Source organism: Glycine soja, unplaced genomic scaffold (genome assembly GCF_004193775.1).
Source record: "Glycine soja cultivar W05 unplaced genomic scaffold, ASM419377v2 tig00000120_1_pilon_1_83969, whole genome shotgun sequence".
NCBI lineage: Eukaryota > Viridiplantae > Streptophyta > Magnoliopsida > Fabales > Fabaceae > Glycine > Glycine soja.
Window position 1 is genome coordinate 13,872 of NW_021143578.1, and position 23,218 is coordinate 37,089.

The 23,218-nt window shown below is 36.3% G+C and overlaps 2 protein-coding genes across 4 annotated transcripts; one reads left to right on the forward strand and one right to left on the reverse strand.

The window, feature by feature from the left end:
• Positions 1-2,351: 2,351 nt before the first annotated feature.
• Positions 2,352-9,078, reverse strand: LOC114404119 (probable protein arginine N-methyltransferase 6). Its single transcript, XM_028367222.1, has 7 exons — positions 8,675-9,078; positions 8,123-8,188; positions 3,720-3,804; positions 3,309-3,505; positions 2,994-3,048; positions 2,900-2,963; positions 2,352-2,811 (listed from the first exon to the last, which is right to left on the reverse strand). Exons 1-7 carry the CDS (start codon positions 8,726-8,728, stop codon positions 2,769-2,771), a joined length of 564 nt encoding a protein of 187 aa, XP_028223023.1. The 5' UTR covers positions 8,729-9,078; the 3' UTR covers positions 2,352-2,768.
• A 155-nt stretch (positions 9,079-9,233) lies between these two features.
• Positions 9,234-16,130, forward strand: LOC114404117 (protein EMSY-LIKE 3-like). Of its 3 annotated transcripts, XM_028367220.1 has the most exons (11): positions 9,234-9,436; positions 10,263-10,477; positions 10,573-10,682; positions 10,812-11,064; positions 11,172-11,378; positions 11,462-11,530; positions 12,870-13,112; positions 13,524-13,592; positions 13,705-13,768; positions 14,271-14,369; positions 15,707-16,130. In XM_028367220.1, the coding sequence occupies exons 1-11, from the start codon at positions 9,409-9,411 to the stop codon at positions 15,760-15,762; spliced, it is 1,413 nt and encodes a 470-aa protein (XP_028223021.1). In that variant the 5' UTR covers positions 9,234-9,408; the 3' UTR covers positions 15,763-16,130. The 3 variants fall into 3 exon arrangements, with proteins under 3 accessions (XP_028223021.1, XP_028223020.1, XP_028223022.1); XM_028367219.1 differs by lacking the exon at positions 9,234-9,436 and having other exon boundaries at positions 10,172-10,477; XM_028367221.1 differs by lacking the exons at positions 9,234-9,436; positions 14,271-14,369 and having other exon boundaries at positions 10,172-10,477.
• Positions 16,131-23,218: the final 7,088 nt, after the last annotated feature.

Genomic DNA, 23,218 nt, shown 5'->3' on the forward strand with positions numbered 1-23,218 from the left:
TAAGTTATTTTAAAAAGCTTGTTGAAATAAGTTTAAAATTATTTATGAATAAATAAATTATAATAATTTTCATAAACTCTCTTAAACACTTAACAAAAACTGTTTATGAAAATAATTTACTATAAAATATCATATAACATAAAGGAGTTACATCTCTAGTATTTATACTATAATTAAACAATTATTACAACTAACATTAGTAACTATCAACTTATTTTACAATAATTGAATGAACTAACAAAGTTAATTATTAGTCGTTAAAAATGGGGTGCGAAGAAAAAGAGGGCGAGCCCTGGTGCAGCGGTAAAGTTGTGCCTTGGTGACTTGTTGGTCATGGGTTCGAATCCGGAAACAGTCTCTTTGCATATGCAAAGTCGTTAAAAAACAAAAAATGAGTAATTCTAGTCTTCTACTCTAATAGGTGGTAAAGGAATATCCAGGAAATTAGGCTCTAATGATTTACTCTTGCTGGTTTAGACGCACCTTAAAGGGGAATATATGTATGTGTCTATGCGACAACTAGGATTGATGGATTGAATCCACATATATTGCATTGACACTGATGCATTTAATGAGTTAATGATGATTGCTTATTGATTTTATATGAAAATGAGATACTTTATCTATGGAAATATGGTCTCAGTTTATGTAACTTGAGGAAAGATTTATGTTAAATTATTATGGATAATTATGATGTCAAAATTTAGTCAAACTTGCATGACTTATTTTTGGATTATAGTGGTAGACAACTACATGATATATTGATGTATATTTGAGAATATTCTGGTTGGAAAACATGATGTGTGGTTTATTTCTTGAATTATATTCAACTTATTTTAGTTCTTATTTTGTTAAGTTTTCTAATTCCTATAATATAAACATTATCGAATCATGCTTCCTTTAACTTATTTTGCTAATGAAAAAGGAAGGCTCTGCATAATGACCATGGTTTTGCTTGTTTCGAACAATTCGCATATTATTTGAATTATGTTTCTTGTAAATTCCTTTTTACTTTTATGTTCCTCATAATGATTGGTTGTGTATGTTACTCTTGATGTGTTCGTATCTTATTATTTGTGTATTTTTGTATAAATAAAGATCTTAGTTAGAAGTTGGAAAATGGCCTCCATAACCAGTCTCAGTCTAATACAACTACAATTGGGAGTAGGAACCTGAAAACTTGAGATCACACTGCTAGTGCTTCACTTTTTAACATTGAGTGTTGTATTATCCCCCCATCCCCTCCTCGATTTTCCTTGTGAAGGGGAGATTTTTATTTTTTTTCATTGCAAGTTATGTATTTCAAAATTGTTGGTTAGTGAACTTGACAAAACACACATGGGTATATTTACTCCAACTTTCAAACAATGTGGATGCAACGATGACAAACATTGAAAATTCTTCCACCATAGACAGATAAAAAATGGTGAAATACAAAATAAAGTACATCCCTGAATGATCTATCAACTACTTCAAAGCAATGTCTATGAGTCATTGGAGCTTCATCCCGAATTATTAGTTTCATCTTTGATATCAATAAAAATCACTTAAAAACATTAAAAAAATCACTTGAAACCCCAAAAAATCAACTTGAAGTCAACCAAAACAACAACAAAAAAATCCCTTAAAAATAACAACAAAATGTTAAAACCACTTCGAATCATAAAAATTGCCAAAGCATTTAAAAATAACTCAAAAGCATTCTAAAATAGGTGGAAACTGCTAAAAGCACTCAAAATCATCCAAAAACTACAACATAACTTCATTCAAAACCAACAAAAAAAACCGCTCAAAAGTACTTGGTCAATAAAAAGCAGCTAAAAGCCTAAAAATCACTTGAAAACCCCCAAAAAAAGTCACTCGAAAACATCTAAAGCCTAGATTCTATTATACAACTAAGGCATCTAAATCAACACATGAACAAGTAGATAAAATAGTCAAACAATGCAAATGGTTTCAAAGTGTGAAATTGAGAATGGACCTTTTGGCTTACGAATTGCACTTTTCTTTCCCAGACAATTGGATAAAAATGTCTAATCATTCGACTCGACAAATCTTCTTCTAAATATCAGAGTGTGGAGTGTTGTTTTTGAATTTAGGCGGCAGAGAAGTCGTGGTGTTGATGGCATCCTAAACCCGAAGCCCCAAGCCCCAAGCCCCAAACCCCAAATCCCAAACCCCAAACCCCTAAACCCCAAATCCCAAACCCCTAACCCCTAACCCCTAAACCCCTAAACCCCTAACCCCAACCCCTAAACCCCTAACCCCTAAACCCTAAACCCTAAACTCAATATATATTTTGCAATATAAATTAGTGATTCTCAATAAAATGGCCGATAAAGCAAGGGATCGATGCTCAACGATGATAACTGAAATCTATCAATACACGCAATATACAGGAAAATGGCCGATGCTACCAATTTTTAACGAACATAAAATAAAATCGGGTTCAAAACAGCTCCTATGCTACACTAAGACTCCAAGAAAAAATTGAAACGAGTCGGCCCCACAATAAAGGCTTTAGAAAGGACAAATTATGACATAAATAATCCGCCTCAATGATGTATTTGGTATCAAATAAATTACAACAAGTTTCATGTGATTTACCTAACTCTATGCTAACAAGTTCGTCAGTTGCTCCATTCTAATCTAGCAAGCAGAGATTAGTGATTCTCAAGAACCAAACTGCTACCTCAGTTCTATAGGAGAAACGAAGTCAGAAAAGATATAAGCTGCAGTCCGAGGATGTCGTGCAAGTGAAAAGATCATCATCTCATAACAGACTCTTTCACATACGATCGACCACCTGAACTGCAATAATGGCAGGGAACAAAGTCAGAAATCCATTAAAAATTTACCCTAAAGGCATATTTTGGTGAAAGAAATTGTTCTCACTCACGTATATTCAAGGTGACTATTCATAAATCGAGCATTTTCTTTGCTTTGTGACAATGTCACTGAACCTTCAATTAGTTTTTTTTTTATCAGCGAACCTTCAATTAGTTGATCTTGTTCCAGCTCTATAGGGTCATAAAAGTATATCAATGTCTGCAAAATACATCAATAAGATCAAGACACCAAAATAATAAAAGAAATGTAATTTTGAACATAATATTCCAGTAGTCAAAATAAGCATAATAATAAAAACCTAACTAACTATATTACAAAAGCTTAAGCTTTGGGTATTGTGTTTATATCTCTAACGGGAATAGATGGGAACAGTGTTCAAGGTCCACCCCCAGTTCATATCGAACAAAAAAACTAGCACCATATATTTAAACTGAAAATTGAAAAAATAAATACTGCACCTGCTGCCAATGTGTTGGAGGGTCCTCAGGCGCAGTGGACAAGACCAGTGCTTCATTTGGGTTTGTTCGCCTTTTTCTCTGACTACCATTCATCTGATGATTGTCAACAAATGAAGTAGTTGATTGATAATTGGTTGATGATATTGCATGCCCATTAAATTCAACGTCAAACCAAAATGCAAAACCATGTAATGGTGCTGGAGAAAACAAGAAATAGATTTCAATTAATGCTGTGATAATACAGGACCTCATTAAACAATAATTTGTCAGTAAATTGGATAAGAACAGAGCACTGTCAAAACAAACGACCAAACATTATGATGACTGCATGAGGCTCAAACATTAGCAGCAAGGTAAAGATTAAGAGGTCAATACACCAGTGAAAAGGAAGAAAAAATAAAAGGAGGTTACCTCGCATCATAGAATTGAACTTAAATTTGGCGGTTACAGATTCTAACTCTTGGATGGTAACAGAATAACTATCAATATATTTTACCTATAATAGTGAATGAACAATTTTTTCAGAAATGATACTACATACTTATTAAAAGGAAAGTTTGAACTAAAGAAACAAGCATGCGTCATATATACAGGCACAAACTGACATGTTATTGTACAAAAGTATTTACAAATTACAACGAAGACTCCAAGACATTTCGATCAAATAGTGCATATTGTAATCTAAAGATTCTACAATAATCAAATAAATGGTGTCAAGTTAGAAACATTACTAACTGATGCTAACCAATAATGTTTAATCAGATAATTTTTCTTCTCCCTTTAATAATAGTAAATCAGTAAAAAAAAAGTACAAAGGCATTGAATAATGCATCCTCTCAATAAATAAGATAACAAAAACTAAAATCCCCGAGGGTTGGCTCAATTAGCAGGGTCAAACTTCTTTGACCAAAAGATCTTCGGTTCTCTTCCTACTAGTTGTCCTTTATGGGAAGGACATCAGCAAGTACTACTGTGAGCCATCACTGAAGCATATGGCATGCCCAGCTTTGAAAGGGGGAAACTTTCCCTCCCTTGAACTTTCTTTTCCTAAAAAAGTAAAGGATAACAAAAGCTTAAGAAAAAGATAGAGTGCAAAGCTAAGCAAAACTCCACCCACATATTATAAAGATGAAAAAATACTGTATTGTCTAATAGTGCAAACCAGTTAAAGGAATTATACTTGAAAATTCAGAAATTTCTCTTCAAACATTTGCACCAAAATACTGCAAACACCAATTTCCTAGAGGCATTGCCTGTGGTCCTCCTCAAGCCTTTTGATTCATTGAATGATTTTTTTTCAGTCCATTTGGCAATACGAGAAAGATCGCTACTTATGCATGTTGATTTGATTACATTCATTTAGATTTCAATATCAGTTTGGCTACAGTCCATTTCAACCAGTCCTCTGAATTTCAAATTGCTATAACCAAAAAATTAGGGACTGGATTAGTCTCAAGGTGAAGACATTGGTCGTCACTCTCTGTCAACCTTCTCCCTCTCTTCTGTGGATGTTTGGAATTTGTATATATATGACTTCTGTCAAATTGCTAGCAAAGTAGCAATTATATACAAAATTCCTATTTAGTTTAGATAATAATTTATGTAACAACTATAGTACAGATAACATACTTTTTAAAAATAATGATTGTTGGCTTTTCATAAGGAAAAAGGTATAAAGCAGAAGCAATGGGAGAGGAAGCACTAAGAAAATATAGAAAAGAATAATGTGTACACCAGACTACCAGTAGTCTCGACAGGAGCAAAACCCATCCTTGAAATGATGAAATCGAAATCCATCTCTCATGATAAGTTCCCTTGAGGCGACCATGGACAACAACTTTATTACCAAGTGACAATCATTGCAGACGTGGAGATTCTTCGTTACTTGTATAGGCATCCAAGGTGGCAAACTAAGCAACCCAAAAGCAAAAGCAAGCTTTTCACTATGGTATTTCTGACTCCTATGGGCACAAGAGACGATACTAACGTATCTTCCTGTATCTTCTATCTTCTTCATCATCTCCTCCAGTTTTACATAAACCTCGTTTATCTGTGGATGACTGGTTTCATCTACAGTAAACACATGTAGCCTGTTATCAACCTCTATCCAGCTACAACCTGGACTCTTTCGAATTCCTTTCACTTTCATTAACTTTCTCATATCAGCAACATTTTCTAGTTCCCCAGACTCTGCATATATATTTGCTAGAAGAACATAACCTCCAGAATCTTCAACATTTAATTCCATCAACTTCTTTGCGGCAGTTTTTGCTAGTATTGAATCGTGATGGATTCGGCATGCTCCTAGTAGAGCACCCCAAACAGTGGCATTTGGCTTAAAAGGCATTCCGTCTATTAAATTCTTGGCCTGGTCTAGTAACCCTGCTCGGCCAAGCAGATCTACCATACAAGCAAAGTGCTCATTTGTTGGAGAAATGCCAAACACTTGAGTCATGGAATCAAAATAATGTTTCCCTTCAACTACAAGCCCCATGTGGCTGCAACCAGATAAAACAGCAACATAGCTTATATGGTCAGGTTTGCATTCTGTCCTTAACATATCCTCATATGTTTCGATTGCTTTATTGCCTAAACCATTTTGAGCAAATGTTGCCATCATGGCATTCCAGGAAATCAGGTTTTTCACATGTATTGAGTCAAAAACTTTCCGTGCTTCTTTGATTTGTCTACATCTTGAATACATGGTGACAATACTGTTTGCAACTGAAACATCCGAACTAAGTCCAAACTTTGTCACATGAGATACGACTTGTGTCCCAAGTTTTATAGTAGCCAAATCAACGCAGGCCCGGATAGATGTTGCAAAAGTGACCCAATCCGGTTTGACTGCTTTGCTTCTCATCAAAACATACAACTTCATCCCTTCTTCCGAGAAGCCATGTTGAATATATGTGCTTAACATGGAGTTCCAAGTTATGACATTACGCTCAGGCGTCATATCAAAACATTGGCGGGCCCTGTCAATATCTCCATTCTGAGAGAATGCAGTGATCATGGCCGTCCATGATATGGTATCTCTTAGTGGCATTGATCAAAATGCAAGACTAGCTTTCTCAGTATCACCACACCTTGCATACATTGTAATGATTGCATTCCCCACAGGAACAGAGGAATCCATCCCATTTTTGATTGCATATCCATGAAGTAGTTCCCCAGTGGCAGCATAATTTTGACCTGAACAAACCCCAAGAATTGTCACAAGGGTGAATTCATCCAACACCACAGAAGCCTGTCTCATTTGGTTAAATAGTGCCAAAGCATCATCACCAAGTCCAAACTGTGCAACCCCTGAAATCAAGCAAGTCCAAGAAACTTGATTCTGTTCCCCTAAACTGTTAAACACACGCCTCGCCAGTGCTAAGCATCCACATTTGGCATACATGTCTATGAGACCACTTCCCAAAAACGCATCCAGGCTATGTTCCATGCGAAGAATCCGAGCATGCAAATGGGCACCCCATTTCAGATCAGAAATGCTGGCACATGCACTGAGTACACTGCCATAAGTCATGAAATTGGGCTTAAACCCCAGATTGCACATCTCCACAAACGTACTAAGACAGCGGATCCCATGGCCGTATTGAGAGAACACTGAGATCAGCGTGTTCCAAGAAACATGGTCATGTTTAGGCATTCGGGTGAACACGTGGAGAGCTTCATAGGGTCCATATAATTGAGAATATCCATAAATCATACTGTTCCAACAGAACAAACTTGGGCTTTCAATGTTAAGGAAAACAGTCTCAGCCAAAGTGATTGCTCCACACTTAATATACATATCAACAAGGGAGTTCTGAATGCAGGTTTGGGCTCCCAAATGTAACTTGATGACATGGGCATGCAACTGAAGAGCAAACCGAGTGGAGGCAAGGCAGCCACAAGCCTTCATAGTACAAGTATAGGAAAAGGGGTCACAGTTTTGAATGTCATGATTGGAGTCCCGGAGCATTGACATAAAAGTTTTGATGCTATGAGCAGGGAGGCCGTTTTGACAATAGCCGGATATCATGGTGGTCCATGAAACGGAGTCTCTCACTATATGGGGCATTTCATCAAACAAGTTCTCTGCTTCCCTCATTCGACCCGAATCAAAAAAGGCATGGAGCATGGTGTTCCAAGTGAAGATATTGGCATGGTTGGCCTCACGGAAAACGCAAAAAGCATCGTCTACCATGCCGCAGTTGGAGTACATGTGCAATAGATTGTTGAGTAAGAAAAGGGAAGCGTCCAAACCAGAGAGTATGAGTTGGGCATGAAGTTTGCGAGCAATGGGTGGGGACCCACACAGCTTGAAAGCATCGTAAAACTTCTGAGACAGTTGCATGTAAGACATTTGATTTTGTGAGGTTCCTTACTCGCATATTCATGATTTCAATGGGAAGCACGGACAAGTGTTTTTTCATTCTGTTCTGCAGCTTCGCCTATTACCCTTGTTGGCTAATAATTGGATCAACACCTTGTTAAGGAAAAAAGCCCAAAATATATTAACCTAAAATAATGATTAAAGTTATTAAAATATAAGAAAAATTAATTTAAATTAATTATATATCTGTGTGCCTAGATATTGTAAATTTTAAAAAAACAAAAAATTATATTAATAGATACTAATTAATATTGTAAAACATATTACAAATTTAAATAATATATCAAAATGAAATATACCCCCGACATATGATATGCTACATAACATGCACCCATACACATACTTGAAGAGTACCATGCACTAAGTAACTATGGTATAAAGTATAGCATCTATGAAAAATGAAAATCATATATTGGTCAAAGGAGTCTACCTCAACTCGCCCATGCAATACAACAACGACATCAGACAAGTTATTTGCTTTCATGACTTCATTTGCCTGGTTGCAAAAAAAAAATAGCTAGTTGAAACCAAGTAGGTCAAGGTCAAAAAAAGTGCTACTTAACCAACTTATTCACAATTCAAAATTCATAACCTCAACCTTTAAACTTATAGAACAACTACATAACTCTTTGCTCTCTAAATCCCACAAAAAGAAAAGATGAAACCCCACCATGATCCATACTTCATAGAATAATAGAACCCAGTGCGACTACCAAACCATCACCTTGAAAAATTACTAATGTTACTAATATTCACACAGTAATCTCCAGTTTTAGCAACTACAGTAGTAGCCTTCCCTACACTAAGGTCATTTCATAGTATCATTATGCATCTTATCACACTAACAACAAAACAAAACAATCACCCAAGTTCCTTTAACTTCATTAATTCACAACAACAACATGAACCTAAAGCTAAAAAGCTTCCAATAATTGATCTTCAGTGAAGGGGGAAAGGGAGAATGAAGCAGAAAATTGCGTACATATTTATTGTCGACGGTCTTTGAATTAGTGAAGCATACGACGTTGTCGGCCATGACATCTCTGTAGAGCGGCAATCGGAGAAATGGGATGCTCCTGAGGAGGACGGAGGAGTGTCGTGTGGGGTTGCTGGCAGAGAAAGACGCAGAGGAAGGTTGGAGTTCTTTTGGAGAAAGAAAACCAAGAAACACAACAACCACACCCTGGAGAATGGGACGCTCCAGAGAAGAACCCTCACTGTGTCGCCGTGGTGTTGCCAGAGAAAAGCACACAGGGGGCACGTGATACAGAGAGAACAAGACGAGGAAGACGTGTGCCGTCAGTTGTGGTGTTGTCAGAGAAGAAGCCACATTAGGGATACAGAGTGAAAATGCTGTGAGTTTCTGTTTTTTTTTCTCTCTTTCATGGGATTTGCATTAGGGATTTACCAGGGGTAGTTTGTGAATTGAAGTAAAAATTCATGTTATCATTGCACACGTGTCAGCTTTTTATTGGTGGGGGCAGGAATTGAGATATGAAGTGTGACTGGTGATTTAAATCCGTGTGACGGTGGCTGATAGTGTCCGAGTCGGAGTCCGAGTCGGAGTCCGAGTCGACTCGCCGCGATCTCATACATCTCATTCGTTCATTCTCTCCGACCCATTAAATTAAACCTGTTTTTTTTGTTTTGTTGTGTTCTCTTCGAAAGCGGAATCAATCAATCCCTCATCTCATTGCTGAGATCTGCAAGCTGGCTATGGACTACGAACCCTACGACAGTAGCGGTAACGTCTCTCTCTCTCTACTATTTTCCCCCTTTTCACTTCCACTTAGGGTTAGGTTTCTCTCTCTCTTCATTAGGTTTTTCTTTCTGTTTCTTCCGAATCGAAACTCCTTTGGAGAAATTAACGAAACCCCAACAATTACTGCCGTCGATTCGTTCCACGATTTTCTTTCGTTCTTTCTTTTTTTCTGTGTGTTCGGTTTTCTTCGATAAATCGCTACTGAGATAAGCTCTTGCTTTTTGGTTCTTGCTCGTTTGCTGGTGTGACCTAAAATTTGGGGGAAAAGGGGGGGCTTAATTGTGCTTTGAGGTTTTGACTTCTATGAATTGGATTTTTTTTTGCACACAAGATCATCGCTTGTCTCTTTTTCGCGCTGTTATTTTGAATGGTTTACTGTGATATTGACCAACTTTGAATTCAAGCTCGGCATGGTATGCTGTATGAATGCGGTTTTTAATGGGTCAACTGCTTGAATTAATGCATTGGAATAATTCGTACATAGTGAGATTGGTGGTTTCTGCTATTAAGTTTTCCCCTTAGCAAAAGCAACAGCATCTAGTTGATTGTTTTGTTGTGTGTGTTGTGTTGTGTTGTGTTGTTGTGTATGTTGTGTTGTGTCGTTGTGTGTGTTGTGTTGTGTTGTGCTGTTACTACTGTGACTCTCCGTATGCAGAGAAGTGTTAGTTGCAATGCGTTTCCTGTGCATGAGTTTTATTTTTCTCCGGTGCTGAAAAATATGGGGGTTGTTGAATGTTGATATTTGCTTCATGGATTCAAGATTTGGACTTGGTTGTTATGTCTCTTGACTTGGTTGTGACAATTGCAGGAACTGATGATGACCTTCCACCAACCCATCAAAATAGAATTTCCAGGGGAGGAGGAGGACGTCTCGCTGGGAATGGGAGATCTGCTGTTGGTTCAATTCCTTACCCAAGGATGTATGGTGAAATTGATATGGAGACCCAAATTCATCAGCTTGAGCAAGAAGCATACAGTTCAGTTCTAAGAGCCTTTAAAGCTCAAGCCGATGCCATTACTTGGGTATGTTTTATTATCTTGTTTCATCGAATATAGCATTTTTTGAATTTTTTAATAGGTGTAAGTGACTGCTGCTACTTCACATGTGTTTTCTTCAGGAGAAAGAAAGTTTGATTACAGAGCTGAGAAAAGAACTGAGATTGTCAAATGAGGAGCACAGAGAACTTCTAGGTCGAGTTAATGCTGATGATGTGATACGGAGGATAAGGTCTGATAAAATAATGAAGCAAGGTTTTTTGTTGGTCTATCTATATTTTCAAAATGAGTTTGTCATGACTTTCCATTTGTGCACTGTTATTATGTTAGTAATAAATGCTTTGCTGGATACTGACAACAGGGAATGGAGACAGGCAGGTGGCCATCAGCCTGGTGTACTTAGCACTGGTCAAGGACTTCATGATTCAATTCCCAGTCCCACAGTCTCTGCTTCTCGCAAAAAGCAGAAGATTACACCATCTGTACCACCATCACGATCTTTTGGCGGACCTTCTCCTCCATTTCACCCCCAAACACTGACTGCGCCCCACCAACCATCTTCTGCAGCAAAGCGTGGATCTGCTCCTGGGTCAAAGGGAAAGAAGCACAAACCTGTAAGTTGGCTGTATTATATACTTTAGAGAGCTCTTATTTTCTTTGTTAATATGTTCTCTGAGTTTAGGTTTGGCAACCTTATTGTGTTTTGTTCTTTCATTTGCAGGGTCAAATATTACCTGGTGTATCTTCAATGAAGCAGTATCCTTCGTCAGGACCAGGTGGAAGGAATCAGGTACCTAATAGAGCTGCCATGGGTGAGCATGCCGAGGGAGCATCATTTGATTCGTTGGTTGGTAGGAGAGTGCGGACAAAGTGGCCTGACGACAATAACTTCTATGAAGCTGTTATCACGAACTACAATCCAGCTGATGTATTTACTGCCCTGAAATACTTGGGAGTTTGTTTTCCATTAATATGTAGCTTAAACGTTTACTTGTGTTCCTAACTTTTCAGGGACGACATAATCTGGTCTATGACATGGGGAGTGCAAATGAAACATGGGAATGGGTTAATCTATCAGAGGTATATCTGTCCTCCTATTGGTGGTAACTCATTTAATCTGCCTATTGATTATTCTTTTAACACTTGTTGGTAATTTTTAAGTTTTTTTTATAACACTTGATATAAGATGGATGATGAATATTACATAATTGGAGTACTCTTTTTTGTGTTTTAAACATTTGAGTATTTTTATTCCTTGCTATTGTGGCTGCTATACTGTATAGTTAAAGAGTGTAAATATGCTGGTTGGCTGCAGTAGGTTGAAAACTTAATGATAACGCATAGAGAGCAAAATTAGAGGGTAGCTGCACTGTATTGAAAAAGATTTGTGAAAATCCCAAGGCTATGTTTTGGACTGTGGATAGCTAATGACTGGTGGAATGGAATGAACTTATGAACTAAAATTTCTATACCATTGTTATGATAAAGTGGAGTAAAAGTTTCTATTTCATTGTTTGGGAAGTGAATGGAATAGTAATCCTTATTTTTATTATTAGTAGTATTATTACTATTATTACTATTATTATACCATCCCTTACCCTCAAATTGGGTGAAAGAAAAATAGGAGGATTGGATGTAGTGAGAATGCAGTACATTCCATCAGGTTCCATTTCATTTCATCCTAACATTTCAAATATCATTCCATACCACTCATCCTAACATTTCATCCTAGCACTTCATTTCATTTTTTTCCATCAATTCAAACATGAGCTATAGAGACTTAAAACACCTAATTTAGATCTTCCAGGTGCACTTTAGCCTTTAATGGGATAATTTAGGGAATTCCTTACACGGAAACAAATTAAGGGTTTCCATCCATTTATTCATCAACACGTCTGCTATAGCAGCTATTCTTCATACGTGATGGGTGCTACACTGAAACGGCATGAGACATTCATCTAGGATAGAGGACTCTGCTTTTTTATAGTATTTTTCTTTTCTTATCAAGACTTCTCTATCTTTAATTTGGCAGTTCAGGTGTGTTTGGATAAACTGAAATTCCAGTACTTAATTCAGTGCTGAATTTATACTGAAGATATAAAAACATATTAAGCACTGAATTTGTAAACGTTAGAAATATTTTCATTTTAAATGCCGAAATTGTGTTTGAAGGAAATTATGAGCAGTTAATATAATAAATAGGAAACAGGAATATACTAAATGCTGAGTACAGAGAGAAACAAACAATATTTTGATTTGGTTTGATTTTGGTAAGATGGATGGATTGATCTTCCTATGTATTTTCAATGTTTGATAAAATCTAGAACATGGTTTTAAAAATTTTAGTCTTGCTGTTGATATGTTTAACACTTGTTAATATATTGTTTTTGCTAATTCAGATGCAGTATTTTAACTGCAGATATCTCCTGAAGATATTCAGTGGGTAGGTGAGGATCCTGGAATCAATCATCGTGGGGGTTTTGGGGGCCCTGGTCATGGGATGAATAGGTCTGTTGGACGAGATGGTGTTCCAGGAGCTGGAAGAGGTAGAGGAGCAGCAAAGGGGCAATCCAGAAAAGATTTTTTGTCATCACAGAATGGCATAGGAAAGAAGGCACCTGATGATATACAAATACTTCACACAGACACACTAATCAAGGAGGTAATAGAAAACAATTCAATCAAAAAATTCTTTGATTTATATAGTTTGATCTTTGATAGCTTAAATTGATAAAGCATTAATTAAAATATAATGCTGAGCCCTAATCACATACAATATAGCTTTTCACTTGCTGTGTCAAACAAAAGTTTCCCAGAGTATTCTCTTTCTGCATACTGCAACTCCTTCTGCCTAATTACAAATATACCCTAATACATATCTGCTATCAGTTATTTTCTATGAATAACTTCAAAGAGACAGTTTTTATTCTAATATATAACTAATATGGAACAGTTAATGCAAGATAAGTTATTTTCTATCACATTCTAAAAATACACAACTGCTCATTAGAGTTATTTATTAGTTCCTTTCAATCCTTTATTCAATATATTAAGTTTCTGGCAAACTTTACAGGTGGAGAAGGTATTCAGTGCAAATCACCCTGATCCCCTTGAAGTTGAGAAAGCAAAGAAAGTATTGAAGGTAAGGGGACAATTAGATTTTCTTTGCTATTATATGTACGGAAAGCTATTGACTTATTTATTTTTTTTGCAAATGGAGTGGATATGTCTGATCTTTATTTCATTTAATGCAGGATCATGAGCAAGCTCTTATTGATGCAATTGCAAGACTTAATGATCTTTCTGATGGTGAAAGTGGTACATCTCAGTTTCAGTATCTCATTGCAGTACTTCTGCTTTTTGTTTTATCCTAAATAGCCCTGTTAATGGTAGTATTTAATTGTGGGTAGCTGTGTGGAGCAGTCAACTCCAAAATTGCTACAGTGGTATAGCAGATCGTAGAGTGGCCGCTCCACTGAAGGCAGCTTTTAGAATGAGAATACTTAGAAAAATGTGAAAAACACAACTAAGAATCCTAATAGTTTTAAATTTAGTACCATAAACAAATGAACAACAATAATGAAATTTCAATACTCCAAAAAAACCCATCATGTTATCATAACCAAATCAGTGACTGTTTAGATTAACTTATTTTGATGAAATAATATATATTTTTTCCAAGCTTCCTAAGCAGCTTTTGAAGAAAATGAAAAACCCCAAAAAAGCAATACCAAACGTGAATTTCCAAAAATGTGATGCCCTTTTCTTTCTTGAATAAATTTTTAATTCAAAAAATGTGATGTTTGGCATTCCTGTGTAGATCATGTTTGTAATTATCTTAAGGGCAGAAGATGGATTTGGGGTTGTAGCATAGAGGAAACTGTAGAAGCAAAAACAAAATGGAGGAAAAGCTTGAAAGGTAGGGAGAGAACATCCATCCAGTGATTAGTGCTTTTGGGGGCTTTGGGCAGGGAGATTTGCAAACCCTCAAAGTTCTGCACTCTTTTGTTTCATTGTTTTGTGAATGATTCTCACCTCTGTAGTTGAGCTTTATCCCTATTTCTATGTAATAGACGTCTTAGTTTCCACCAAATACTTTATTAAACAAGATAGGGCACATTTGGGTGCCTTATGGGTTATGAGCACTTCAATTGGAAGAGGGATACGGCTTTTTCATGAACCTGCTGTCAAAACAGAGCTAAACAGCCATAGTGGGACTTAGCCGGAGAAGAGGTGGTATGGCTGGAAAAAGGGTAGATGGGCTTGGTTAAAAGATGTCTGGGCTGTGGGGTTTCTCCTATCAGAGGGCATAGATTTTGCCCGGTTGTTGTAATGGCTGCATAGCTGCATTTTTTGTTTGTTTGTTTATAAGATCCTGGACATCTTATTGCTTATGCCATGATGGCAAATATATGATGCCTCACCTGTAGCTTCCAGAGGCCATGGTGCAATGTGTCATAATGTGCCATAGCATCGTGAATCATTGCAATTAATCACTGCTCTAAATTAAATAGAGGGGACATTATTTTGGTATTGAATAAAGGTCTATTTGATTTCCCATTCATAAATAAATTGGAAGGTACAAGTACAACACTACATTTCTGAGCATGCAATTTGATTTGATTTTCACTTAGAATGGTAGTCTGTCCTGTTAGAGATGTTGACAACTATAAAACTAGTTTGTTAATATATGTCTAAGGATGTATCGACTGACAAGTGACAACATGAAAATAGGAAGGCCAGTGGTAATGTAGTGCGATGTAAAGTTTTTTATGTTCCCTTCATTATGTACGAGTGCCCAAAATTTATTTCTGGATTTGTAAACGCATTTCACTTCACCCTCCATTCTACATCAATGTGGTTATTTTCATTTCAAACTTCCCTCCTTCCCAAGAGCCATCTCAAACAAGCATGGCTCAGTGGTAATAAAGTTGAGGTGAGGATATGAAATGGTATTGTAATACAAGTATGATGCAGGATGGAAATGGAAGTATGGCATACTACATCCAATTTTTCCACCATTTCGGTATACACAATCATTACGGGGATGATACATAGACATCCACCGTTTTGCAGTATCGATGTTTCTTAGGATGGTTGGTTCTTTTAAAAATTAAATAAAAGTAATGTCAATAAAACAATGAAACATAAATGCATTTTACCACATTCTGTACTATTCAAATTAAACAGAGTGATTAATTCTCGAACCATTTCTCGTTTATCAAACCAATCTTGATGTTCTTATTGTTTTTACAGATGGGGCTGGGGCTGCCCACCATTTCTCACATGCTCAATCAATGGATCGAGAGTGATGAGCACCTGTTAATTTGTACAATGAGCAGAGGAGGCATTAAGATAGCATAATTCTGGAAAAGGGTGTATTTCTATTGTATTATCACATAAAGATTATTACCCTCTAACAGTTTATAGCTGTAGGCATGGTTCTTGTGGATTAGGCATTATGTAGGATGGCAAATATTGTAGTTTGGTAATAATTATTTATTTCAGTTTGAAAGTTGACCTAGGACCAGCTGATGATACTTGTATAATTCTGTTTCATTAGTGATTAGTGTGTGGTAGTGTATAAATTCTTGTATTTGATGTCTCAAATTGGTGTCCAGTCCTCAAGTTTACTCGTCCTTTTAAGTTTGTTTCTAATTGACATGTGAATCCTAATGTTGAAACTGTCGTTATTTTCTTAGTAGTAGGGTGACTCTTAGTCGGATCCGGATCCTCTACATTCCCATGGTGGCTGGTGCAGTTGCAAATAAATCTAACCATCAAATTTTATAAAATTTAATTCTAAATATAAAAGTATGTAAGAAAATAAGCTAGGTCGTTGCCCGGAAGCAACGCGCTGTATGGCTCGAGTACAGTGTCAAAAGAGCAAGGGCCGCTGCATCGCCGTCCGGATGTAGTGAAAAGTAAGCAAGGGTTCCCACATTTTCGTGAACGGGTGTGGGTAAAGAAGCTAGTTCATGACAGGAGGATTCGTTTTGGTACATGGAATATAGGCACACTTACTGGAAAATCTATGGAAATAGTGGATGTTATGGTGAGGAGGAAGATCAATTTTATGTGTCTACAAGAAACTAAGTGGACAGGTGAAAAAGCGAAAGAATTAGACAGCTTGGGATTTAAGTTGTGGTATACGGGAAAAATCAGATCAAGAAATGGGGTAGGGATTATTGTGGACAAGGAGTGGAAGAAGGATGTCGTGGATGTAAGAAGAGTAGGAGATCGTATCATAGTCTTAAAATTGGTAGTGGGACATGACACCTTTAATGTTATTAGTGGGTACGCACCTCAAGTTGGGTTAGCAGAACACTTTAAGGTAAAATTTTGGGAGGATCTAGAAGGGGTACTTCAGGATATACCCAAGGAGAGAAAGTTTTCCTAGGAGGGGATCTCAATGGACATGTAGGTAGCGTGGCTAGAGGTTTTGAGGGGGTGCATGGGGGTTTTGGCCTAGGGGAGATGAATGGGGAGGGTAAATCCATCTTGGAGTTTTCGGAGGCTTTGGATCTTTCTATAGCCAATACATGGTTTAAGAAAAGAGAGGAACATCTTATCACTTACAAAAGTGGAGGGACATGTTCTCAGATAGATTTCTTCCTTATCAGGAAGTCTGATAGGAAGTATTGCTTGAACTGTAAAGTTATCCCGGGAGAGAGCTTGACTACCCAACATAGAGTTTTGGTTATGGATGTAAGAATTAGAGATAGGGCAAAGAGAAGAAGTCCTCTGGTAGCACCAAGGATCAAATGGTGGCACTTGAAGGGTGAGAAACAAGGAATCTTCCAACAAAAGATATGGGAGGGTTGGTGTGGACAATCACAAGGAAGTGCAAATGATATGTGGAACAAGATGTCCCAAGAGATTATTAAAGTGGCTAAAGAGACATTGGGTGAATCTAGAGGTTTTGGACCTAGGGGTAAAGAATCGTGGTGGTGGAATGAAAATGTTCAGAGCAAAGTTAGAGTAAAAAAGGAGTGTTTCAAGGAGTGGTCTAGGTGTAGAAATTCTGAAACTTGGGATAAGTATAAGATAGCTAGAAATGAAACCAAAAAGGCGATGAGTGAGGCAAGAGCCCAAGCTTTTGACGGACTATACCAAGCTCTAGGAACCAGGGACGGAGAAAGATCTATATATAGGCTTGCTAAGGGTAGAGAGAGGAAGACTAGAGATTTGGATCAAGTAAAGTGTGTTAAGGATGAAGAAGGCAAAGTCTTAGTGCATGAAAAAGATATCAAGGAAAGGTGAAAGGCGTATTTCCACAACTTATTTAATGATGGATATGGATATGACTCTAGCAGTCTAGACACAAGAGAAGAGGACCGGAACTATAAGTACTATCGTCGGATTCAGAAACAGGAAGTAAAGGAAGCGTTGAAAAGAATGAGTAATGGTAAGGCGGTGGGGCCAGACAACATACCTATTGAAGTGTGGAAAACTCTTGGAGATAGAGGTCTTGAGTGGCTCACCGAACTCTTTAACGAAATTATGAGGTCAAAACGCATGCCGGAGGAATGGAGGAGAAGCACGTTAGTGCCAATCTATAAGAACAAGGGGGATATACAAAATTGTGCAAATTATAGGGGAATCAAGCTCATGAGTCATACCATGAAATTATGGGAAAGAGTGATCGAACGGAGATTAAGAAAGGAGACTCAAGTTACTGAGAATCAATTTGGTTTCATGCCGGGAAGGTCGACCATGGAAGCGATTTATTTATTACGGCGGGTGATGGAGCAATATCGCATGGCCCAACAAGACTTGCACTTGATTTTTATTGACTTGGAGAAAGCGTATGATAGAGTGCCTAGAGAGATTTTGTGGAAAGCTCTAGAGAAGAAAGGGGTTAGGGTTGCATATATTCGAGCTATCCAAGATATGTATGATAGCGTATTGACTAGTGTTAGGACACAGGATGGAAAGTCAGACGATTTTCCCATCACAATTGGTTTACATCAAGGGTCAACCCTTAGCCCCTACCTTTTTACCTTAATTCTGGATGTCCTCACGGAACAAATCCAAGAGATAGCGCCGAGATGCATGCTTTTTGCAGATGACATAGTCCTCCTTGGAGAGTCGAGGGAGGAGTTGAATGAGAGGTTGGAAACTTGGAGACGAGCTCTAGAAACACATGGCTTTCGCCTAAGAAGAAGCAAATCGGAGTATATGGAATGTAAGTTCAACAAAAGAAGGAGGGTTTCTAACTCAGAGGTGAAAATAGGAGACCATATTATCCCTCAAGTCACACGGTTTAAATATCTTGGGTCTGTAATACAGGATGATGGGGAAATTGAAGGGGATGTGAATCATCGCATTCAAGCAGGATGGATGAAATGGAGAAAAGCATCGGGGGTGTTATGTGATGCAAAGGTACCGATCAAGCTAAAGGGAAAGTTTTATCGGACTGCGGTAAGACCGGCGATTTTGTACGGAACAGAATGTTGGGCGGTCAAAAGCCAACATGAGAATAAAGTAGGTGTAGCGGAGATGAGGATGTTGTGGTGGATGTGTGGTAAGACTCGACAGGATAAAATTAGAAACGAAGCTATTAGAGAGAGGGTTGGAGTAGCGCCTATTGTAGAGAAGATGGTGGAAAATAGACTTAGGTGGTTTGGGCATGTAAAGAGAAGACCGGTAGACTCTGTAGTGAGGAGAGTAGACCAGATGGAGAGAAGACAAACAATTCGAGACAGAGGAAGACCCAAAAAGACTATAAGAGAGGTTATCAAAAAGGATCTCGAAATTAATGGTTTGGATAGAAGTATGGTACTTGATAGAACATTAGGGCGGAAGTTGATCCATGTAGCCGACCCCACCTAGTGGGATAAGGCGTTGTTGTTGTTGTTGTTGTAAGAAAATAAATTGAATGGCCAGGATTTATGCCGTTCCACTTGTAACTACAGAGGATCATCAAAGTCCCTCTTAAGTCTTCACATTTCACTTTGTTGATTTGACTATTCTAATTCTCTTTTAGAAGAAAAAAATTCAATAAGGGGATTATTTAAAATACAATTTTTTTTCTAAAATATAAGTAAATTATAATTATTTGTCTTATTTGATGATATTATTTTAAAAATATTCTTCAATATAAGATTTATAATTTATATTAAGTTCTACCGAAGGATAATTTAGAATAAGATGTTTTAAATTAAAAATGGCATGATTTAAGTTAATTTTCTTAACAAGTGTGAAATTAATTTATATATATATATATATATATATATATATATATATATATATATATATATAAATGAGAATGGAGGGAATATAAAACTAAAGTTAGTCATATGTTCTTTTAAAAAAAATAAAAAAATAGGTCATATGCAGTCATTAATTAGAAAGTCAATGCTTGATATTTTAATACTTTTGTGGTATATATCAATTACGTAGTATTTTTTTTCTTTTCTCTAAAGTAAGATATTTACTCCAAAGGATCGGACCTCCGCTTTTTAGATCCGCTTAGAGCCATTGAATATGATAATTGCCCATCGGTAATACATGCAAATGTATTGTTAATAAAATAATCCATAATTCATACAAATGTATTTTGGATTACTCAATCTAGTATTATGGTATTCGAATTTGATCACTATTTCCATTTCACAATGGTCATGCTCTTCGACTCCTTCCATCATGCGTCTCCTTTTCGCCAAGCTCCCACACTACGTTGGCCTCATGCTCAGACTCGTCGCCTCCACGAGAAGGTGCGATGCAGTGAAGAGAAAGATAAAGAGAAGATGAGGGTGAGGTGGATGGTTCCACCGACTACATCACATTAACGTCGTCTCTAGTGGGTGGAGTAAAATACTTCCAACGAACATAATAGTCAATTTTGGTTTCTTCTTTTAGCATATGGGCGCACCAGGCAAAAAAAAACTTGTTCATTATTGCATTATCTTGTATTATTGAATTGAAACCTGGTAATTTTTTTTTTACTTAAATATGTTATTTTATCTAAGCAAATATTCAATTTTTATGTTTATTTTCTAATAAATTATTATTTTACGTTAAATCTCTAATAACATAATAATTTTATTTATGATCAGTAATATTTTTTAATCTTTGATAAGTTGATAAATTTTATATTTACTCTCTAATAAAAAAATTTATTTGTAATTAAAAATATATTAAAATATTTTTTATATATGAGAATCGAATATATGGAGTTGCTTTGGGTATCAATAGATTTGTTGGTACACCCGACAAATTTTTTAAGATTTGCATTATATCCCTCCCTTATAAGTAGTGTTTTTCTTCTTCACTTTTGTTCATGCGACCTTGTTTTTATTTTTCCTTCATCGTCATTCTCGTGAGAGGTGTTCCATGAGAGTTTGTCGTTTATTCTTGTGTCCTTTTTGGTCGAGGTGCATTGTTTATGGTGGTTCGTCGACAAGTGGTGGTTGTGATAGTGGTTAGTTTGGCCATCAACGACAAAGGTTAGTTGTTGATTTGATTATTTTTTTCGCGTAATACTTACAGATTGATAATCCTTAAGTTATATTAAATTTACGGATTAATAATATGTAAGTTTTATATAACTTAAGTATTGACAATATGTAAAAAAACTTATAGATTGACAATCCGTAAGCTTCATACAGATTAGCAATCCGTAATTTTTTTTTAAATTTATTTATTATTTTTATAAATTTATTTTATTGTTTAATTAGAAAAAATTAGAATTGTTAATTCAAAAACCTTTTAAATAGATATATTTAAAATACTCATTTGAAAGTTACAACTCGTATAGTTTGAAAGTGATATTAATGTGAAAAGAATTTATTGAAGGAGCACAATGTCAATAGTTATACAACAAACAAATTTACAATGTAAGACATGTTTATCATTCTTCCATAAGAGACAATAATACTAAAATGCAACAACTAATAAAGTTTCTTCAACGAGATCAGTATATTCATTGACATAGATTGAAAGATAAAGATGTTGTAGGTGACATATTTTGGAGTCAGTCAATTTAACCAATGCTTGTAATTTGGTATTTTTGATAGGCATTACATACAAAACAAATAGGGACAAGTTGTTGTTTGGAGGGAGAAAGTCTATTGTTTGGGTTCTACAAAGGTTTTGAGGTTTTTTCCTCAAATGTGATGTATTCCCTGGAGTAATTATTACCAATAGAGATCTAGCATTGATGAATGCAGTGAAAATTTTATTCTATGAGTTACCGATGATGGAGTGACTGCTAATGGCATTGGGGTACCATCAACAATCATGCCAGGATTTAAAGACACAAAATACTTAGGATCATATGATATATGATGTGACACTCCAAAATCAAGAATCCAAATGGATGAAGACATAGCTGACAAATTAGAGGAAGCAAAACCATTTAAGGAAAAGGCCGATGGCGATATGGCATATGACTGGGTAACAAGAAATTTTTTAAATTGTTCTACAAGATCAGCTACTTGAGAGGTGGCATCAAAAGTGTATTTGTGCCCAACACCAAGAATAGTGACAATATTGGAAGACGGAGTAGCAAAGACCATTGAAGAAGCAGAGAGAACTCCTTTGTCAAAACCAAAGTCCAACTTCATCAACTACAACATCAACACTAGAAGAGGATGACGATGTAATATCATCCCACGAAGCCCCTCAAAATCATCCCAAAGTGCCATAAAAAACTGAACCAAGTGTTGTTGCTCTCTAAAGTCAGTATACGTTTTGAGATCTTGCAATTATGCGGGTTCATTAAGAGCCAAATGATCCGACAAATTAGACATAGCATAATAGAATTCTAAATGCTCATGTTACTCTGCTTAAGAGCTAGAATATCAATTTCCAACTAGTATTGTTTTGCAAAAATAGACTGTACATTTTCAAATGGTCCAAAACAAACTTAGCCAAATCATACTTTGCAAGTTGCATCCCCATTGATTGCAAAACAAAATTATTGATCCAATATATGTTAACTAAGGGCTGAGATAACTTGAGACTCGTCAGAGCCATGTGTACCATATTAGTTAACATTTTTTAAGAGACGATACTAAGACTTGAATGTATTAGTTTCTTTTTTATTTTAATTTTATGTGCCACAAGCAGCTCTAAATAATCAAACGAATTCCCACATATGAAATCATAATGCCACGGTGGCTAGCTCAAGGCTAAACTATCAGAATTTTTTAATCCTGATGAATTTATATATGTATATATATATAAAAAAAAATTGAGAAATGCCTAGTTTGCCTGTGCAATCTATTATATTTTATTGTTGTTACTATTATTATTATTGTTGTTGTTGTTGTTGTTGTTATTATTATTATGTAGGCTCTAGCTGAAGGTCATTTTTTATGGTGTGATAATAGGAGTTAACACTGATATTTCCTATCTCTTAATTTTTTTTGTTGTCATGTATGTTTTCATTATTATTATTAATCTGAATTGAGCACGGGTTTTTGAAGTTAGCTCACGCTCGCATGATCGCAATCCTTTGTCCCGTCCATTGTAGCATGTGTGTCGCCCAGGGCATTTCATTTTTTGTTTTCTTTGCCACTCTTTCTTCAAGGTTGTCCTAAGTATTGCTTTAGAATTCTATTTAATTTTATTGTTTTTATTATTATTATTATTATTATTATTATTATTATAAATTATGTAGGTGCTAGCTAACTGGCCTTTTTTGCTTTGTGATGAGAGGAGTTAACGCTTATATTTCCTATCTCTTAATTTTTTTTTGTCATGCATGTTTTCTTTGTTGTTGTTGTTGTTATTATTATTATGCAGGCTCTAGCTTAAGAT